The sequence below is a fragment of the Zeugodacus cucurbitae genome, chromosome 2 (assembly GCF_028554725.1).
Source record: "Zeugodacus cucurbitae isolate PBARC_wt_2022May chromosome 2, idZeuCucr1.2, whole genome shotgun sequence".
Lineage (NCBI taxonomy): Eukaryota > Metazoa > Arthropoda > Insecta > Diptera > Tephritidae > Zeugodacus > Zeugodacus cucurbitae.
In genome coordinates this window covers 60129520-60152057 of record NC_071667.1, presented here as the reverse complement: position 1 = coordinate 60152057, position 22538 = coordinate 60129520, and the positions used below count along the sequence as shown (strand labels likewise).

General features: G+C 36.8%; 1 protein-coding gene across 2 annotated transcripts in view; it reads left to right on the top strand.

Annotated features, from left to right (window-relative positions):
- The window catches only part of LOC105217139 (cytotoxic granule associated RNA binding protein TIA1), a 299387-nt gene that overhangs the window by 153449 nt on the left and 123400 nt on the right, over positions 1-22538 (top strand). For both annotated transcript variants that reach the window (XM_054230805.1, XM_011191997.3), the window contains exon 3: positions 10453-10540. In XM_054230805.1, coding sequence (XP_054086780.1) covers positions 10453-10540 — 88 coding nt within the window. The remainder of the gene's footprint in view (positions 1-10452; positions 10541-22538) is intronic.

Below are 22538 nucleotides of genomic sequence, written 5' to 3'. Positions count from 1 at the left end.
AAGGCACTGAGTTCTTTATGGTTGATAACAGGGACATTGAAAAGTTATATTCCGATTTCGACCATTTATCCACAAGTGAAGCTACGAATGATATATATGTATTATTTATTTAAAGTTTCATTCCAATATCTTCTTTGGGTCCTAATGTATACATATATTATAAAGTGAAGAGGAATCAGCTGTGCATCAATGAGTCTTTAATTCTTGGACTGTCGCCTAATAATAATCAGAAATTCGGACTCTGGATATAGGATAATTATTATGATTATGATTATGCTGGCCAAGATTGTTGAATAATTAATATAAACATATACAGTGGAACTTCTCTAACTCGAGAATTATCATAATCCACAAAAAAACTTCGAGTTAAAGAGACTTTGTGTTATAGAAATTTTTCAAAAAGGTATAAAATATAGACTTACCCACAGTTTTAGTTATTTACTTCGCAAAATGTTTTATAAAAATTCATTAAAAAGTGTATTCTGTAATTTCTTTTGTAGCATTTTGCTATTGTCTGGCTCTTAACGTCTGTATCCCATGCCTTTGTTACACGATTTATGAAATCTATAAGTGTAATATCATATTTTTTATTTGCCACTATACCAATATAGTTCCTTCATAGTAAAATTTTAATTTTGTATTATCCCCTGGTCGAAAAGTTCGACTTATGGAAGGAAATTTGTATGAAATTTGACTTCTATTGCCACTTCAAGAGTTCGAGTTATGGAGAACTTCAACTTATAAAAGTTCGAGTGATTGAAGTTCCACTGTATATTTGAAAGTGCTTGAAATGCCTTGATGGATGAAAAATCGAAAATTTCTAAATATAGTTTTGGCATTCTTGGCATTCTTCTCATATTAGTATTAAGTGTTGCCTTGTATAAGCTGAGTTTCAAAGCTCTTGCGTTACCTTCCAACATGGGCTAACTTAAATTGTTTAGCTACACATTTTATACTTTTGTCAATGACCTTGACATGTGCTTAGCCTCCGCTGTCAATATTTTCACATTAAAGCGTTGTTTATGGCACAAGCGTGAGTCAATCAGCCTCTCGAGAGAAGTCATTGCGCGATAGCTAATAAATCTAGTGCTTGTCAATTGGTCACCAAATGGTAGCCACATAAAGGACGAAAGAGAGTTAATATTAGAGAAGTGTTGGGGAACTAGCAACTATCACAAATTCAGTTGCAACATGTTGCACGTATCGAACACTGGATACATATTACTGCTGTAGAAGTGTATATAAATAGTTATCTTTAATTTCAAAAAATATATATTTCAGTATAAATTCAAAACTCTTAATTCATTAAAATCAATTTGAAATTTATTACTGCCACCAATGACGACCCATGTGGCTCTCTGCAGGCAGTTAAAACTGGAGCAGCGTCATTGAGCGCGCGCTAATCGCTAATGCATAACATTTGCTATTCATTTTGATGCCATCGGAATGGAAATAAATTTCGTTATTCCCTAAACAAATCGAGCGGTATGCATACACACATTCATACACTCATGAGTTTTATATGCATTTCAGATGAGCAATATATTGTAGATATGTATGTTTGTAGACTTAATAAACCATTTCATTGCATGGCATGCCATTTCGTGTCAAATAATGTCATTGAACATTTGTCATACGCCACATTTTAGCTAACAAAGTTTCTAGTTTTTCTAGCTCGTCAATGGCAAAACCTGGCTAAAACCGAAAAGAACCAATGCGAGTTGGCTGGCGACTGCAGCAGCGCCAGCGCCAAGGTGCCGTGACTTCACCGCTGCTTGGCATTTAATGGCAAAGTCATCATCATTAGCTGCAACGTAGTGTCGCTCGGCGGCGGTGTCAGTGGTGTTGGAAATTGGTGGCAAATATGGCAAATGAGGCACGTTGTCTGCTGTGTCGCTGTGACCGGTTTTTATCGTCCCTCAACTTGCCACACACACACACACACACACACTCCCACTCACTCATTCATGCGATTTTTTATTTGTATTTTCACCATGAACCATCATCAATACGCCATCATTATTGCATGCTATTTTTGCCAGCTCCGATGATTTTCACACACTTCTACAAGCAATTTCGCGCAAATGTTGGTTATCGCCGCTATCAAGGGAACTTTTTGCGCGCACACACGCCAAAGTTGGTGTTAGTCGAAGTGTATGTGTGTGTTGGTGAAAGTATATATGTATGTGTATCAATAAATGCACGACACCCTCGCTATGTACTATGTTCGTCTGCAACCAATGTAAATGTCATTGAATAATAATTTTTTATAATTTCTGTACATTATCGACTTTGCATGTGGCACATTAGCGTCGGTGCTGGCGTTATTAAATGTGCCACAGTGTCTGGCATTGCTTATTGATGTGCCGTTACTCGCATACATGCAACCGTACAGCTATATTTATTTGCAAATATACACAAAATCATGTTGTTGCATAATGTGCATTTTGTAGTTAATATTTATAAATCGATTTTGTTAGCAACTGCATGTTATTTTCGGTTTTAAGTGTCAAATGAATGTAATTTGATAAATTATTGCAATTCACCAATGAGCGAGCGTAATGATTGATAATGGAAATGCAAAAAGAGATACGAATACGCAGTACTATATGTATGGGAAAATATTTTGTTTCTAGCAAACTATAAAATATAGGTTATTATAAATTATCCTCGAGAAAAAAAGTCAATATTAGCTATCTAGTCACCAATAAAGATGAGCTATTATCGATAATTCATTTCATAATACATTTAATTCATATATTGTAACTTATCGGTTTATCGATAACCAACCTATCTACCTTCCTTCTTTAGAAAACTCCCAATCTCACCATACTTAATCTTAGTACCATAATAAAATTCCATCAAATCAAACTGACAACAGCTGCATGGGTAGGTAGGTTAAGTGGATGTCTCACGACGCATTTAGACCTTTAGGAGGCCCACTCTACGGGGACTAGAATCCCCTCAGAGTACCAAGTCCTCTCTAAGCCATCCTGTGCTCTTGATAAAGTAGTTCAATTCAACTAGTTTTATAGCTGCAACCGCGGAGATATTGTCAAGAAAATCGTCTTTATTTTCCTGTGTAAAGCTTTGCATCCACATAGAATATGATCTACTGTATTCTCCTCTTCTAATTCTTGGCAGCTTCAAAGTATGGTCTCCACAGTTTACTGGTATCACCTACCTACCAATCAGACAACGACCTGTTAACACTCCAACTAGATTTCTTCAGTCGTTTCTTTCAAATTTCAATAAACGGCATTCAGACCACGTTTGTCTGCTTGTTGAGCAAGTCAGGTTCCACCGAGACTCGGCTATGTATATGACGTATTTGTCGATTAAATATCTACAAGTGCCCAGAGGAATGTACATATATTTCCTCTTTATCGCAATTTATTTGTAAGGTGCCATCTAGTCTGGCTCATCCGCTTTACAATTTCCTGGAATGTCACTGTGTCTTGTGTTTATCGTGAAATAGTCAGATAGTGCCATTAATAGTTCATGGCATTATTTCACTATCTTTACCATAGCTTAACTCAACACATTGGGTTTGACCACCTATAAACTGGACACACCTATGGTTATAACTTCTAATTACCGATATATGATCTTACCAACCCCATCATACATACATTTTTTGTTTGAAAAGTTCCACCAAAACCAATTATAGTATTAAATCGGATATTGTCATACAATTGCTTGACGATTCTTTCTTCCACATTCACCAACATGATTAATATGAAAAAGCCCGAACAAATAAACACCAGCAGTATATATAAGATGTACGAGACCAACATAGATAATGCGATATTATAATCTGGATATGTCATAATACAAGAGATAATATAATCGATATTAACATTATCGATATAGGATTATGCAGAATGAGGTTGAACTAGACTGAATTGGAAATATTTTTACAGTAAAATTTTTTTTTTTCAATTAAATCATGTTATTTTACAAAAGTAATAATATGGCATTATTACCCAATGTTTCGACTCGAAGTCACGAAAATTTGAAAAAAAATTGTAGTTTCCAAAGTTATTGCTGTTTGTGTTGACCCACTTCTAAAAAAAAAGGGCCTTGTGGTGACAATCATAAGTCCTTGGAGATTCATCTAAATTCAATCGCATAGAAAAAATTAGTTTTATAAATAGATAATCCTGGGCCGGATCGAAGCTTTTTTCTTTTTTTTTCAAAAAGTAACAACATGGCGGCCTCATGATATTTATTTCTAGATTTTCGAGAAAAAATCGACAGTTACTTGGTCTTAAAAAATCAAAATTAAGGGGTTATATACAGTCAGACGACCGAAAAAAGTGAATTTTCCAGAATTTTTTCTGAGAAAACCTTTTAATTTATTGATCCAAAAATTTATACACATATTATGGTATCTTTAACTGTATTTTAAGACTTAGTACTAGTAAAAATATTTATTTGAAAAAGAGCTAGAGCTGATCTCCAGGAGCTCCTCTCAAAAAAGACGTTTTGCGGTGACCACTATATCTCGGAACTGGATCATCCGAAATTAAAAAACCAAACAGATTTCGTTAAAATAATGTTAAATCTAGTAATTAATCGAAGTAATAAGCAAAATAAATTTTTTTGACAAAATGGCGGTTTCTCAAAAAAAAAATCGATTTTTCAGCGAAATTTCGGCCTTAAATTGTTTATAAAAGAATATATATATTTATCGGAGAGAAAAAATCTTCGATTAATTACTAAAAAATATATTTAGGAAGGTCGTGTTAAAATTTGAGACTAATCGGTCTAGCCGTTTTCGAGTAATGTTGGTCACCGACTTTGAAAACACCATTTTGAAAAAAACGCGTTTAAAGTTTGGACCTTGTACTTCCAAGCACTCCGAAACGCCTTTTCAAATTGTTCATTTGCTTGTAACTTTGAAAATATTCACCGGAACGATATGAATTTTTCTGTGTGTATTCTTATATATATGTACATTAAGAAAATGAAATAAAAAAAATCGATTTTTTGAAAATTCTAACTGTATATAACCCCTTAAAACAAAAAGTTCGATCCGGCCCAGGATTATTATGTATTCTAAAAGCTGTATAAATTTCAGTAAAATTTAATGAGTGGTTTTCGAGTTACAGTTGTCACCAGTTCAAAAAACATAGTTTTTAGAAAAACACATTTAAAGTTTCATACTTTCGTGCTGTAGTTTTGAAAATCCTGACTACTTCTAAGCAGATAAGCGACCTGATGGATGTAATCAACAGAGCGAGGTTTCGACTAAACTATGATTGCATTCGACGCTCTTGCCTTGAACCATCACTCGATTGTCCAAATCAATATGAAAAGATCTTTTACCGCAGCCTTTTAATATCATCTGTATATATATTATTTAGTAACTATCATTCACTTTACCTTTCCAACAAAAATTTTTGCACCAAATACCTGCTCTTCAGCGCAATTAAGCTCACATTACGGCTTTGCCGCTGAATATGCCTAACACTGCGGAAATCTCAAATCTCACACACGTCCCGATGCATGCGGCCTGCAATGAAATCGAGTGTGCAAAAGTTTGTACTGTGAGCAACGGCAGGAAATGCTGCAGATAATGATGCACTACGAAACAAAATTTTACACACGAGTATTTCGGCTTTTTGTGTGCCCAACGTAATTTATCTACCTTTTTGCGGGAAACTAGCAAAAAGTGGAAGGCAAATTACCGTTTGCCGCAGGAAAAGTGGTCAAAATTTGAGCATGACTTCAAAGCAAGCAATAAGGCAAAAAAAGTGTACACGGTTTTAATTTCTGGAATGTTAAATAGGAGTTTAATTTTAACTCTAGCTCTTTTAGAGCTACAGTGATTTTCATTGCTTGTTAATTAGTTCGAGAATAACAGTCTCTGACCAGAATCTCAAGCAGTTGATTGGAATTGTAGACTCTTGTTATTGAAATGCTGTGAGGTTCAAAGTCCAATTGTCTTTAGAGCAAAAATTCGCGACCCAGTAAATGTAGGAAACACCATCTTTATACTTCGAGTTTATAGATCTGCTGTTTGCTTTGATATTTGACTTGTGTCAGGCTTAGGCACTTTCAGATATGTTGATATATTGTCTCTGTTTTTCTACGTCGGCAGTAGATGACGCTGAGATCAAAAATATGTTTTTATTAGCGCTGGAGGTCATCGGGTTCTACTTTGTTGTCATTCGGTTAAACTAGAATATAGTATAATTGAGTTCGTACGAAACGAAGAAAGAGAAAGAAATTTATCAAATTGTCGGTGACACCCTCTACAGTTCCAGTTTATAGTTAATAACGGAACTATTAATTTTCTGCACCTTTCAAAAAGGTATACTCTCTTTTCTAAAAAGTTGACCGCCGGTTTCTTTAATTAAAAACCGAACGAGCTCTGTGCCCATGCTCATCAAATTATCGACTCGTCCTCGTGTAGTAAAAACGGCCAGTATGCAAGCGATGTATCAAATATGATTGCCGTTTAGTTGGCAACTCAAACTACAATTTACACAGCACACTTCCTCATGCCGCATGCCGCATGCCACACGCCACTTATGCAGGAAGATACATCAAAAATGTGCATAAATATATCCTGAAATAATTCCATGCCCGTTTGTGTGTGTGTGTGTGTGTGTGGGCACATGTGCTAATGTCGTATTTACACAACTACTTTTGCGGTTCGCCGCGTACTGGCGTACACCTTGCCGCGCTCGCTCACTTCCGAGAGTTGGCCACAATCCAAAAAAAATATGATGGCCACGAAGCACTAAATCAGTGGCGCTGCACGTAGTTATTTATGAGTGTATGTATGTAGATATAACGGCTTTAATACTTATATAGTTTGTTTTTTATATATACACACTCAGACTTATGTGATATGTATGTATGATGGAGCGCTTCGAGTGTGAAGTGGCCATCATGTCGGCGTACAACATTTTTACTTCAATGCACTTCACTTCAATTCAGTCAAGAGCGAAATGTAAACATTTCTACTTCGAATCGTATTTATATATGTATTTATGTTTATAAGTATCTACAAGCAATGTGGCTCTATATATAAATATGCAACCATATATAGCATTCTATATAGATATTTACAGTTTGCGCCCACAATAGTTTGCTGTCAGCATTTTTTGTATGCAAATAGTTATTTGTTCATATGTAGGCATGTTTGCTCGTGCCATAAATTCCGTTATGTCAAAACAAGTGTGCACATCTGTTATTTCAACTTGTTATATGTCTCTGCCACATATAACTGTAAGTAGGTACTCAGGTGTTTCATACGCGCAACCACTTGCATGTTTTCATGCACAATTATGCTAGTTACGATTACCTGTTGTTTATTCAGCTGTTAGTTGAAAACAAAATGCTTTTATGTTATGAATTAGTTGAATTTAATGCGGAAGTGATTCAATACCGACAAATGCATTTGAGATACGATAAATGGCAGATAACAGATGCTGCTTTATTATAGTAAACTAGGCTTCCATAACCTGGAATATAACATCCATTCTAATTTTTGATATAATTAATTAAGATCACTAAAAAATAAAAGGCAGTGCGAATTATTAAAATATCATATCTTAATAAGAGTATCGTCTGATCCACGTAACCACAAAGCAGCCGGATTTTTATTCGGCTATCAAGGGTTGCCAACACGGCAGCATTCCTCAAAATTGTGTGGGTAATCTTTTGTGCCGATACAACGAAATTGTGAAGATTTTCGTATTGGTCCAATTGTAAGAAATTTGTCCTGAAATTGTTAATGCTGCCAAATTTGGTCTCCAACAAGGCATTGATAGCCGATTGATCAACTTACGTAGATCATTCATTAATGAGTACTAGTAAAATTTACCTCTCCTTAGTCGTAGAAGTTTCACCTGGACATGGTCCCATCGGGATCCACGCTGTAAGGTTAAAAATCTTACCGGATGTTAGCTGTAGAATCTGCATAGAGGAGGACGAGGTGTAATCATCTCATCACTTTCTACTGGAATGTCCCGCCTTTGCGAGATTAAGAACAATATTTCACGGATCTCTCTTTATCGAACAAGCTCGCGAATTAGCGAATATAGAAGAGAAAAATGTCTGCTGATTTGTAGTAGGTTCGGGCCGCTTTGTCGACTTCTAATAGCTAATTTAGGGGGTTTTCTGGCTTCACAAAGGACTGTCTTTCATAGTCTACGTGTGTTTCCCTATGTGTAACAGCCTTACAATCTACCTACCTACCTACTCTTTAAGCCAGAAATACGACACTTTAAATATTAATTTAACTCACAGAACTTGAATTTTGATAATAAATTAAAATAAATTCATTTCGTGACCCTTTCTAAAGTCAGCAATTTCTACTTGTAGTAATCTGTAATGAGAATTAAGCCGAATGCCTATGAACATCAGAAATTAAATTAAATTGAAAAAATGTTCGCAAAAAATTTGAGCAAATTCCAAAAGTTTGTCTTTATCCTGTCATTTATACTCGTTGAAACAAAAATTCAAGAAGAACTTAGCCTGGCTGGATAAAAATATGACTGTTTTTAAGTACAACACAATTAACTCGTCACATTTGGATCATTAGATCTGAAAGAGATGTATTCAATTCACCACATCCATAGTCACCACACCAATTTTTCTCACTTTCATTCTTCAGAATTAATGTTTATGAGTCGTCATAAGCATTGACCCACCTAAACCAATTTTTTAAATTCACCACACTTTAACTCAACACATATTTACTCACCACACCTAAATATACCACATCTAACTTATCTCACGACACAGTATTAGTTCATACTGAGAACATTATAGAATTTCTTGGTGAATTTCATGGTTTCAACTAGCTAACTAAGCTAAGAGAGTGTAGTGTCTCTCTTACCACTTACCCTTGAATAAAATGTAGTAATTTATGTAATTGTAATACTCACATGTACTAATCCAATGTTTTCATTTCAACGCAAATAGTATAGTATGATTAAGATATTTTTTAATGGATTGTGTGACTCAACCTAATATACATACATATATACACATATTCATATGTGCATATATTGAAACACAAATTTCTAATTAACGCCAAAAAATAAAAGTCATGCAATTACATAACAGCAGCGTCATAATTACTGCGACAATATAAACACGTAAACACCTGCAACATGTGGCACGACAAAAGGTGTGATTCCATTGCCACAAACACTTCTTTTATCTGCCATCTCAATTGCAATCAATCAAAACCACGGATATGTAACTTAACTACAAATTCCTTTTGCCACCGAGCAGACCCAGTGTAGTACAATCAAAGACTCGTCAACACACGGTACTCAGCTTACAACAAACACACGCCACTTGACGCTTGCCACTTACCGCATTTAGAACGTCATGCTTGCCGCTTCATATGAGCTGCTGCTACTAAGTTCGAGCCAAATCAGTGTGTCTCTGTGTGTGTAGGTGCTTGTGTTGGCTTGTATTGCTTGACGGCTTGCATGATTTTCGAATTCCCGTACAATTTCCTTGTAATACGAAACATTGTCATTTGTCGCAGTTGTCGGTCAACGGTAAAGACTGCAATGTCACAAATTCGCAAGCTCAACACACACAGCCACGCTCTTACAAGAATACACAACGGTACAAACGATTCTTTCGTTCGATGGCTTGCCACTTATGTGCAACAAAAACTTTCAACGCTTCAGTATGTCTTCACTCCGCATCGCTTGACATAACTGTAAATGTATGTAACTGCACATGGTCGTCATATGTCTCATATTGTTGTTGTTGTTGTGCACAAGTGTTGCTGCCGCTCGTCATTACAAACCGGGAAGTAGCATATCTGATATCTTGCCACTTAACTGGCAACTAGCACCGCTAGTCATGCAACACGATTGCACAACCATTCACCATTGCACATGTTTTGCACACAAGTGTACGACTACAACAACAACCACTCGTTATTGCAGGCAGGTACAAACACAACCACAAACTCGGACCAAACCACCGGCCGCCCACACCTCCTCCCACCCGCCAGCGTTTGCTACACCGTCAAGTGTATGTATGCCTCTTGTCTCGCCGCTGGCAATTCGTTTGGCTCGTTGTCGCCAACTTTGGCGACTTGGCGTTGCCATTAACTATGTTTTGATAATGTCAACCCCGAAATTGCACGTTTCGTATGTCACTTTTGGCCACTTTGAAGTGTTTGCACTTGAATTGCTGTCGTCGTTGTCGTTGCTACCTACCGGATGTTGGGCCCGCACTGCAAAATAAAGAGAGACAAATAAATGTCTAAAGTGAATGAAATTGTTGTATTAAAGATGAGGAGTGTCTCTATCTATTTTTAGTAAATATTTAATTTTATAATAAAATCGTACTTTTTTTTAGTTCATTACTATATGCCGTGTTGTATTAGATATCTTTGAGAGTAAAATTAAAACAAAATATATAATTCTCAATATATTTTACTATTTCCCTTTCTTCTTCCAGAGCAATTTCATATTTTCGTTGGTGATTTAAGTGCAGAAATCGAAACGCAACAATTGAAAGATGCTTTTACGCCCTTTGGAGAAATATCGTAAGTCTACAATAAACAGTTATTAGAGTTTATTTTATACCACCGTTTAAAATTGTCCTTAAGCATTAAATGCTTTAAAATATTCGTCGACGGAATACATTTATGTATTGCAATATATTATTTTTTAATGAAAGTAATCACAGAAGCTAAAAATTTTATGGTTAGTGCACTGGCGTACGCCCTAGTGGTGGCTCTCGGAACTATATATAATTTATATGTTTTTTCACAACTGATCTGAAGGAATAAGCTTTGGTTGATAAAAATATTTATATTTGAAAAACAATTATTTTTTTTTTATTAAATTTTTTAAATATGTTTTTTCGATGTGGACCATTTAAGCTTTTGGAAGTTTTAGTCTAGACCGGAAATTTGTTTTATGGTTTTCTATTTAATTGTTTAACTTCCTCAGTCTGTGCGATCCTGGTTGGAAAATATTCACGTCTAAAAACGGGTCCATAGTTTCCTAAGAAATTATACTGAATCAAGATTTTAATTTAGAAGCTGTATAAGGAATAAAGTTTTTGCTCATGAGTTGCGTCTCTATTCTCATAACTTCAATTTGATACCTTTAACTAAAAAATGTCTATATCTTAAATTGTCTATATCTTATATATAATCAGTATACCTGTGAGTAGCATACTTGTTGCTGATTTTCATCAAGAATGGTAGAAGAAACAAGTAAGGAAAGGATGTAACCGAACATTTTATACTCTCGCAATTTATTTATTTAATTTTATTAAGATAACACAATTTGACTCATACCTTCGGCATAAAGTCCAATAGAATAACGAAAATCATCATATAAAGTATATGAGGGCTGAGTAATTCCTGAACCGATTTTACTCATTTTCACTACCAATATACATTATACACAAGATTCTACGCTCTCTTAATTTTGCTAAGATATCTCACATATCAACCGATATAAGCAGAGTAGTTATGTCACAGATCTTCTTCTTCTTGACTGGCGTAGACACCTACACGGTTATAGCCGAGTCCACAACAGCACGCCACGTCTCTCCTTTTGGCAGTTTGGCGCCAATTGGTAATACCCAGTGAAGACAGGTCCTTCTCCACCTGGTCCTTCCATCGGAGTAGAGAGGCCTCCCTCTTCCTTGGCTTCCACCAGCGGGTACTGCATCGAACACTCTCAGAGCTGGAGCACGTTCGTCCGTTGGAACAACATGACCCAGCCAGCGTAGCCGCTGTTTTTTTATTCGCTGAACTATGTCTATGTCGTCTAATAACACATACAGCTCATCGTTTCATCGTCTGCGGTATTCGCCGTTGCCAATGTTCAGAGGAACATAAATCTTTCGCAAAACTTTTCTCTCGAAAACTCCAAGAGTCGTCTCATCGGATGTTGACATCGTCCGTGCTTCTGCAGCATAAAGCAGGACGGGAATGTTGAGGGACTTGTAGAGTTTGTATTTGGTTCGTCGAGAGAGGACTTTACTTTTCAATTGCCTACTCAGTCCAAAGTAGCACCTGTTGGCAAGAGTGATGCTGCGTTGGATTTCAAGGCTGACATTGTTATTGCTGTTAATGCTGGTTCCCAGGTAGACGAAATTATCTACAACTTCAAAGTTATGCCTATCAAAAGTGACGTGGGACCCAAGATGCGAATGCGCTGACTGTTTTTTTGATGACAGGAGATCATTCATCTTATCTTCGTTCACCACCAGACCCATACGCTTCGCTTCCTTATCCAGTCTGCCAAAAAAGCAGAACTAACGGCGCGGGTGTTGTTTCCAATGATATCGATATCATCGGCGTACGCCAGTAGCTGTACACTCTTATAGAAGATTGTACCTTCTCTATTTAGCTCTGCAGCTCGTATTATTTTCTCCAGCATCAGGTTAAAGAAATCACACGAGAGTGAGTCGCCTTGTCTGAAATCTCGTTTGGTATCGAACTGCTCGGAGAAGTCCTTCCCGATCCTGACGGAGTAGATCACATACAGTATTTGTGTAAAGTTCTATTTCGATATCTTCATTGGTTCGTTATGTACATATTATAAAGTGAGGAATGAGATGGGAAGTAGTCATAGTTGTGAACCGATGTCACCCATTTTCCACAAGTGTCATCAGGGTGTCAAGAAAATATTATACATATACCGAATTTCATTGTAATGGGGATGTTTAATTTTTATTCAACTTGCTCGGACGGACGGACGGACAGACAGACATCCGGATTTTAGCTCGTCCGTCATTCTGATCAATTTGATATATATAACCCTATATCTATATAATATCTAATGCGTTTAGTTTTATGATTTACAAACAACCGTTATGTGAACAAAACTTCCATTTTTTTAAATTTCCCATCCTAGTTTTTACGATATTTTTCCTTAGGATTCTTCAATTTTATTCTATACTATTTTCTCGCATCTTTTTCACAAAGCTGTCGAGAGTGGTTTTAAAACCAATGCACTGTCGTTGAGCTGTTATGATTCTGCGGTCATAAGTACTTCTAGTTGTGATATAGTTATGCAATTTTCAACAAAAATCTAGAAAAATATTTGAAATATCTAATAAGAAAATTGGTTTGCTCCAGAAAGTCTGGTCAGATTGTGCGACTATATTCTCCATTGGAAAGATACAATTAACAAAAAAAAAATATCCAAGTGGTGAATACTTGTTATCCCCCCTTGAACATAATAAAGAATATTTCTATTTTTGGCCGCAACCACTGCGCAATATGGGTGCAATTTACTATATTGGGGAAAGAAATATTAAATTTGTATGCAATAATAATCCAGCAAGGACGAAGGATTCATCGTCCTTCATATGTACAACACATTCACTTATGACTATCACCCCCTCCCCTTGAAAAGTAAAGTGGTACATCATAAGCCACAAACCCTTAAATATTTTAATGCTTTCGCAGCATAAAGCGCACACTGTCTATCGAATTTTGAATGTAGCAGAAAATATACAAAAAATATTAGAAATAAAGTAGAAATAATAACAGCAAATAAACATTTTGCTAAACACGATTTGCTAATACAAATAAAACAAGCCTGCGCCTGAATAACTTTTAATTATGTGCTCTAATTAACAGCAGCAAACAGCGAATGGCTGTGTGGGAAAAAAGTGCCAGCAGAAGAGGAGCCGAGCAAATAGAGCAAAGTGAATTTCATAAAATAAACGAAAAAGCACAGAACAGAATCAACACAAAAAAGAGGCAAAAGCCAAGGCATGGCATGGCGTAGTAGTGCTGCAGCTGCTACTAGTTGCCATCAAAGAGCATTTTGCGCCATTTGCTAAGCACAACTGGCATACTAAATACAGAGATCTGCATGTGTGTGTGTGTGTGTGTGTAGTCAGTGGTGAGCACTGCTGCCACCAACTGGTTGTATGTATGAGAGTGAAAAAGTCAAATTTCATACAAATACAAATACAAATGCATTACATTTCAGTTTTTATGTGGCACAAGTATGCGCTTTTTTCCTCGCATTTTGCTTTTATTTGCCGCTACTTTCCCCGTTTGCATGCTTAATTTATGAATAATTGACGCGCTGATGGTTAGCCGCAGAGAAACCAGCACCCGCAACACCCCCCACAAACAGCACCAGCGCTGAGTAACGGCCGCTGTGAGCCAACGAATTGGGTCCCTGAGTAATCAAACGAGCATACAAAACTGATGAATTCCGGTTGGGTGTGTGTCGGTCGGGCGCACGAGTTGTGAGTGAATTTGACGCTTAAGTCGCCAAAGGCGCATCAAATCCATCAAAACAAACGAAACAAATTTCCACTCAACGCAACATAAATAAAAAAATACATATAAATATACGCTTGTATATCTCTAACTACAGCCACTTAATTAGCACAGCGTAACGCCAGGCCGCACGACCCAAAAGCAGACTGAGCATTTGCTATTGAGGGTTTTGTATCTCACCAAAAAGACGGACCGGCAAGCAGACACACAAAACAAATTAATAATTTAATTTTCGACTTTTGCCATAAGCAGCAGCAACAACAAAAATACCGTTGCGTGCGGCAATAAAGCAAAAGTCGAGCAAAAGTGGCATAGAAGTTGCGTGAAATAATGAAACGCTAGTCAAGAACCTTCATCGACGACGGCAGGGGATTAGTATGCGGTGCGCAGGGGGGTTTGTTGGGTTTGTTGAAAAAGGTCAGCATTCGAATGCTAGGCGCTTAAGCGTTGAATCAACATGCAGAACGCTTAAAGCTAACAAATTTGCCTACAACAACAACAACAACAGCAAAGCCGATAAGTCACAGCAGCACTAAAGCGTTAACAACAGTTATAACAACACGGCTAAGACAAGCACTTCAGCATAGTTGTAGAGTGTTTAAGGAAATTAAATGAGGTGACGGGGCGTATGAGCAACGCACACGCATTAAAAAGCTTCAAAAAAAAAATAAAAAATTGTTGTAAAACAACAGCAAGCCTTAGGTGAACCCAACTCAAATCGACTCTGCCGCGCTTATACGCAAATTAACCAATGGCTGCTGTTGAGATCCATCAAAAAATTGTTGGCTGTCAGTCGGATAGACAGGCGGACAGCCGGCGCTGAAACGTAGTTAAGCATGTTTGTGCCAAAAAGCCGGTGGCTTTGTTGTTGCTGCGTAAATAAACTATAGTTTTTCAGTTAGTTCCATGCCATTTACAATTTTTTTGTTTCTCGGTTGTGTGGCTCATCAGTGAGTTAACTTTTAATTTGCTGCCGTTCGCAATATTTATTTCGGGTCGAATGTGTTGTTGTTACAATTTTGTTTTGCGTTGTGTCTAGTTTTTTAGTTCACGATTTTAGTTACGGCCTTTTTTTAAGGGTTTAGAAAAATATTTGCTGCTCAGACTTTTTAATAATTGTTAAAAAGTTATTAGACTTAAGCATTTAAACAGAGGCCCTTTAGAAATTCACAACCTTTATTGAGTTTGAATGCAATATATGCCTCTTATATCGACTGAAAAGTCTATCGTTCCATAATTATTATTTAAAACGTATTTCTTAAATGAGCACCTAGTGATACCTTAAAGGACCTCCCAATAAAATCCCATCTAAATCCCATCTAAAATAATATTTTTTAAGAAAAATCCAATCAAATCAAAAGTTGTTTGTAACCGACAATCGGGTTAAGGGTTAAACATTATAATTATTGCAAAAAAATGTTTTTTGTAATTTTATTTCTAAATGGTTTTTCAATAGGTTAGGTTAAGTTAAACTGGTAGGCCAATACGGTCCTTTGCGATACCAGATGGAGTGCCGTCACGTTGTCCACGAGGAGTAGTCATCCTTTAGGATGCCTGCGCTTGACGCGAATTTTAAAAGCATTTGTGGTTTCACTTTCGATACCTCTTCCAGATTCTCATATTGTGAGGCCCCCAAGTAGCGAAGTCGTTGCATTGACAATGCACAGAAAATGCTTCATTGTTTCTATTGCACCTTGCGCTTGACATTTCCTGCAGTCATCTCGATCTGTAAGTCCCATTTTGTAGGCAATTGCCGCCACCAGACAGTGGCCTGTGAGTATTCCCACCAAACTCCTACAGTCCATTCTATCGAGTGACAGAATGAGTTTGGTGTACTTCTGGTCTACGGTTTTACACATGGCTTTAGCGGTTTTACACCCCGGTATATTTGTCCAACGTGTTAGGATTTTTCTTTTCATGCCCCTGTCCAGATCATCGAACAGGCAGTGCATGAGTTTGCCAATGTTGGTCGCGTTTCCGGAAGACAGTTTTACACCATCTTTTTTCCCAGTTCATGAGTGGGGTCAAGTAGTCGGTACTTGCCAAACCTCCCCTACCCACCGAGCTTCAATAAGAGCGCTACAAATTTTTTTAAATAAAACAAAAACGGTAGGGGATATCAATAAAATAATTTATTTCTCTGTCCAATTTATATATTTTTTTCCAAAGTCCATATAATCCAATTCGGGTAAAAAATATTCGGTTATCATTAAGCGGTAGCGATTCCCATTCACAGTAACGTGCCGGTCTTGGTCATCACGGAAGAAGTACGGCCCAATGACGGCCCATAAACTGCACCAATACGCATATTTTGTTAATTGACGAAACCATTCAACCAGATGATTTTTCGACGAAACTCCCGATCAATTTCAAGTTGTTGCTCAGCCCAATTCACGAACTTTTGATCTTGTAAGGATGTAGGCCTAGAACTTTTTTCAAAATTCGCCACAATGACGTCACAGAGATGCCCAACGCTTGAGAACGACGCATCGTGTGACTGACAGATCTGGGTCTTCTTCAAATGATGCTCTAGCGACAGAAATATTCTCGACACTATTGGCACTTCTTTGTCTCACTGGCACGGGAACACTTTGTACTGTGCCTGTGGATTAAAATTTTTCCACTAGACGCTCAATTGTTGATCTGACAGGACGATTATGACGACCATAAATTGGACGTAGCGCTCTTATATTTGAGGCCACTAACCTCGAATTTCAGTAGTAAATTTTATTAATTTCGACTCGTTGTTGGATCGTATATCTTTCCATAATGCCAACAAAAAATGGCAAACCTTACCTTGGCGTCGTTTGCGGCCCCTATCGGTCTACTTTTGTAGCGTCCCTATTGAAAAACCCTTTATTTTCTTTGCTTCACGCTAACTCTCCTTCGTCTCCTGAACTCCATTACACTGATCTTATTTCAAAAGTTGACCATCTGTTTGGGATGGATTCCATATATATTCCTCAATGAAACAAAATACTAGAGCCTATCTATAATGAGTAGAAGTGAGACATTTCAATTTTAATTTCCTTTTAATAATTCAGCAATACTTCGAAGACTAATGGCTTTCCTTACTAAAATTATGAACTTTTATGCTATAGACTTTGGAGAATCAGATAAGTGCTGATTTTCAATATATTCCTCTTAAAAAATCAATAACAAGTTAAAGAACAAAGCTCCTTTGAGTTGTTGTCGAAGGCTGTGTGCTTCGGATTGCTTTCATATAGAAATTAATTCAACATTATCTACCAAGAGTCGTAGTCAACTTTGTCTTGATTTACTATTTTCTATAATATACGTATTAGATAAGTTTCTGAGGTTCCGAATGGCTAATCGTTATCCTGTATAATAACTATGAAAAAGCCATAAATCTCTAGTATAAATCTACCTAAGAAATTTGTTTCAATATGTCTCCGAGATCGAGTCTTGAGATAATAAAATCTAGCAAATAAAAAATTTTATTAAAGATGATAAGGTCGTCTATATTGTATTAGTGGTTCAAGAAATTTCTTCAATGTCCAAGCTTTTATTTATGTTTAAGAGCCAACTGTGCCACTCACCTTTTCTTTTACCTGTCCAGCTTGTTGTTGATATAGTGTCTCTTTACAGTAAGTTATGCAAACTTTTTTTTCTAAAGTTCACGTTCATTTAATTTTCCTCTCACTTATGCCACTCACATTTTCCTGTTATTGTTCTCACGGGAAATATTTGCTAAGGTAAGCTATTTATTAAAACTTGTTTTTCGTTTTCTTTTTTCTGCATTTTTAATAAGTTGGCATCTAAATGAAATCATGTTATAGCACTCGTGGGTATATTTTTGTACTCATTTGATAAATGAAACACGCACTTAACTTATTTAATTAGTTGTGTTTATCTCTTTTTTGTATTATTTTGAGAGTATTTAAAGGAATGTGAGTGTACGATGTGGTCATAGTACTGATATATACTTATAGACACACATAAGTGCAACTATTGCGAGTGTGGACTGGTAGTAGAATAGACTCCAGTCGATTAAGTCTATTATATTTTCATTTGCTAATCCTTATGACTGAAAAATATCTATCGACAAATAAGCGTTTTTAAAACAGTCGCAGTCGATGATTAAGCGATTGATCGACACTTACAATAGCAACGGTAGTCGATAGTCGCTCAGTAGTCAACTATCTACTGGTAGTCGACACTCGTATTAGGGGTGTCAGTGAATTATTGTCAGTATTTATTACAATTTGTTTCCATTTTCTATTCGGTTACTTGAAACTATATTGAAGGCGCTTTCCGCAGAAAATTTAGAATTCGGAATAGATTTATTTACTGTCACTGGTTCATTGCAAACTACTTATCGAGTGCTTAACATGGTTACTTCTTATCAGAATATTGTTTCTGAGATGCAATTTGAGTGTAGACTCTTACGCTTTCTCCTCTCCCTGTTAGGAAGCTGCCCAACTGGTTGATTAACTTCAATCATATCATATCCCTAAAGGTTTAATTCAGCACTGGAATCCAAAAGATTCCATCTAGTGGTTGTGGTATTTTAGAACTGCATATTGTCTGGATTTACACCAATCATTACGAGAGCTAGTGTCGAGAGGACACAAATCGAAAGATCTTACAATTCGAAAATAGGCACTTAAGTAATGATTTTTTTCGAAAAACAATCTATATTTGAATTGAGGGAGATACAGTTTCAGCACTTGTTATTATTTAAGGGGTTATATACAGTTAGACGGCCGAAAAAAAGTGAATTTTCCAGAATTTTTTCTGAGAAAACCTTTTAATTTATTGATCCAAAAATTTATACACATATTATGGTATCTTTTAACTGTATTTTAGGACTTAGTACTAGTAAAAATATTTATTTGAAAAAGAGCTACAGCTGATCTCCAGGAGCTCCTCTCAAAAAAGACGTTTTGCGGTGACCACTATAACTATCTCGGAACTGGATCATCCGAAATTAAAAAACCAAACAGATTTCGTTAAAATAATGTTAAATCTAGTAATTAATCGAAGGAATAAGCAAAATAAATTTTTTTGACAAAATTTCGGTTTCTCAAAAAAAGAAATCTATTCTTCACCGAAATTTCGGCCTTAAATTGTTTATAAAAAAAAAAATATTTATCGGAGAGAAAAAATCTTCGATTAATTACTAAAAAATATATTTAAGAAGGTCGTGTTAAAATTTGAGACTAATCGGTCTAGCCGTTTTCGAGTAATGTTGGTCACCGGCTTTGAAAACACCATTTTGAGAAAAACGCGTTTAAAGTTTGGACCTTGTACTTCCAAGCACTCTGAAACGCCTTTTCAAATTTTTCATTTGCTTGTAACTTTGAAAATATTCACCGGAACGATATGAAATTTTCTGTGTGTATTCTTAAATATATGTACATTAAGAAAATGAAATAAAAAAATCGATTTTTTGAAAATTCTAACTGTATATAACCCATTGAGTTACAAGATTTTTCCATACATTTGTTTATATTGGGGTGTTTCAAAAAAAAAAGGTCCTAATAAGTTAAGTCAATGTCGTTTATCGACCGAAACTTCTCGGGTCTATAAATAGACGATGTTTCATAGAACCAACACACCTTATGGTTATCTTATGACATTTTATGGTTTGGTTGACATAAATGATGGACAATGAGATTTAGTGTTCATGGTGAGATACAAGTCGAGAACTATATCCAGACTGCCAATAATCTCTTCTTAGTTTTGAAAGATGTAGCTTTGAATCTAATCCTATAACCACATATGGAGATTTCACTGAGTGAAAGACCTTTAGCACTAGTTATTAGCTGTATTTTAACTTTTAGCTCATCAACAAGCTGATAACATGCTTTTGTTCCGGAATTTACTGGACCTCTTCCGAGAGAGGCTTTCCTAATGCTTCAAGTCGGCGCCCAAATGTAGCACCACTTTACTATAATTTTTCATAAAAATACTTCAGTTTCCCAGCAACAAATATAATTACTAATGCATTACTTAAGTTGTAATCTGTTTATAAAATTATGCTCGACTTTCTTTCATATCTCTTCAATAAATCATTAGCAATACAAGCACTTACGCATTCGTGAATGAATTTAAAATGCGACTTAATCATTCAAAGAAGAAAAAAATTTCAAAGGAAAATAACAACAAATAACGCCTAATTTCAAATGACAATTTGGTGGAGAAAGGGAGTGAGAGAGTGAGAGAGTGGTTCCATGAAAAATTCAAATTGATGCCAATGGGCAGGTCAATGTAGAGCAGCTTCTCTTCAATTACAAGCTCACCTGGCTTTAAAACAGCCACTGTCGGGCTCACCGCGTTGTATTGAATTTTTATTGCGTCTTCATTCAGCTTATTCTTCTGCTTCCCTTTCTTCTCTTGCTACCGCGCGCCATGCGCTTGTTGCCATTGTCTGTTTACATTACTGCGCTTCACGTGGCGAATGTTGAACGAAAATGGAAAACACGAAAAATCTAATCAAATCTAATCCCCGCAAAGTAAATCAGATACTATTACCAACTGGTATTACCGTTAAACCGCCGGTACAGCTGAAGTGTCCTTGTTTGTGTCCTCGTTGTCGATAACTGTACATTGTGCATTGATGATGGTTGTTGTTGTTGACTCTCTTTAATATTGTTCGGCAGCAACGAAAATTTATTTAAAATGCGAAGCTGAAAAAATGTCAAAAAGAATCCGCTTCGCCTGGTCACCGCGTGGACTCTTATACCTCATATACTTGAAGACAGTCGGGAGTAAATGGTAATTTTTTCAAGCAAGCGCCAGTAAAAGTGCCAGGAAATGTAATAAAATTAAATGAATTTGATTTACATGCCCTCATTCAGTGGTCCCACTACAGCTTTTACACGAGCACACGAAGCTCTTCAGTTCCTACGGTCATTTTTTTTTTTTTTAATTTTTTGGAAAAGAGACTTCACCAAATACATATATATCTGCATTCCAATTAGGCTTATATAAGCGCGCTCACATGGCATGTTAGTGGTCTCATGGGGATCCTTGGGATTGACGAGCGCAGCGCAACACCGCCCCCAACGGCGCACATGCACACACACAAGGGTATACCTACACGACGGCGTACGAAAGTCGCCGAAAACACCTGACACTCACTTGATTTCACTTGCAAATTAATGAGAATTTGTCGAATTCGCCGAACAAAATGCCAATGAATAGGAGAAAACGTGAAATCATCATCATTCCAGCAGCAGCAGCTCGGTGCGAACGGGGGTGGGCGTGACCGGTCGCTCGGACTGCTCGTAAAAAGTATATTTGTGTGCATTTTAAAAGCCAATTTTAAGGGCAGGACTTCATTAGCGACGAATTGTCCAAGCAAACTGTAATGGCTTGTGGGCCGACACTTATGGCTGGCCCATTGGCCAGGTGATTGATTGCTGGCAAGCGGGTGGGCTGTAGTTCGCTATGGTGAGGGGGTAAGAGTACCAGTAGGCGGCGGAACTGAAGTTAAAACAGTAATGTTAGTTAGTGTTTGTTGTAGTGCGGCATGTGAAGGCAGGTAAAATTGTGTATGATAATGACCAAAGTGCCGGTTAAATTAAGTGAGACAACAAAAAGATAAATGCAAATTGCGCGACAAAAAGTCAATATTTGGTGCTGCAGTTGAAGAAAGGCTGACGGAATCGAGGCGAGACACTAGTTTGCGTTTAATCTATTGGTAGTTTAAGGGAGTGGCAAAGTAGATAAGACAATTAATTTATTAGTGAAATTTAAAGCAAATGTATTTTTCTTGGCTCAAGTTGGACACAAATAAGACCAAGATAAACCATTTAGCTAAATCTTTCATTTATGTTGTTTTCACAAATTTCAACTCCTAACTGGACTCAAGTCTCTTCTGGATTCTCTCCTTTTGGCAGTTTGGCGTCAATTGGTAATACAAAGTGAAGCCGGGCCCTTCTCCACCTGGTCCTTCCATCAGAGTGAGCGTCTCCCACTTCCTTGACTTCCACCAACGGGTACTACATCGAATACTTTCAGAGCTGGAGCCCTTTCGTCCATTCGAAAAACATGACCTAGCCAGCGTAGCCGCTGTCTTTTTATTCGCTGAATTATGTCAGTGTCGTCGAATAACATATATAGCTCATCATTCCATCGTCTGCGGTATTCGGCGTTCCCAATGTTCTGAGGACCAAAAATCTTCCGCAAAACCTTTCTTTCGAAAACTCCTAGTGCCGTCTCATCGGAACAGCTTCTGCACCATAAAGTGGACGGGAGTGATGAGGGACGTGTAGAGTTTGGTTTTTGTTCGTCGAGAGAGGACTTAACT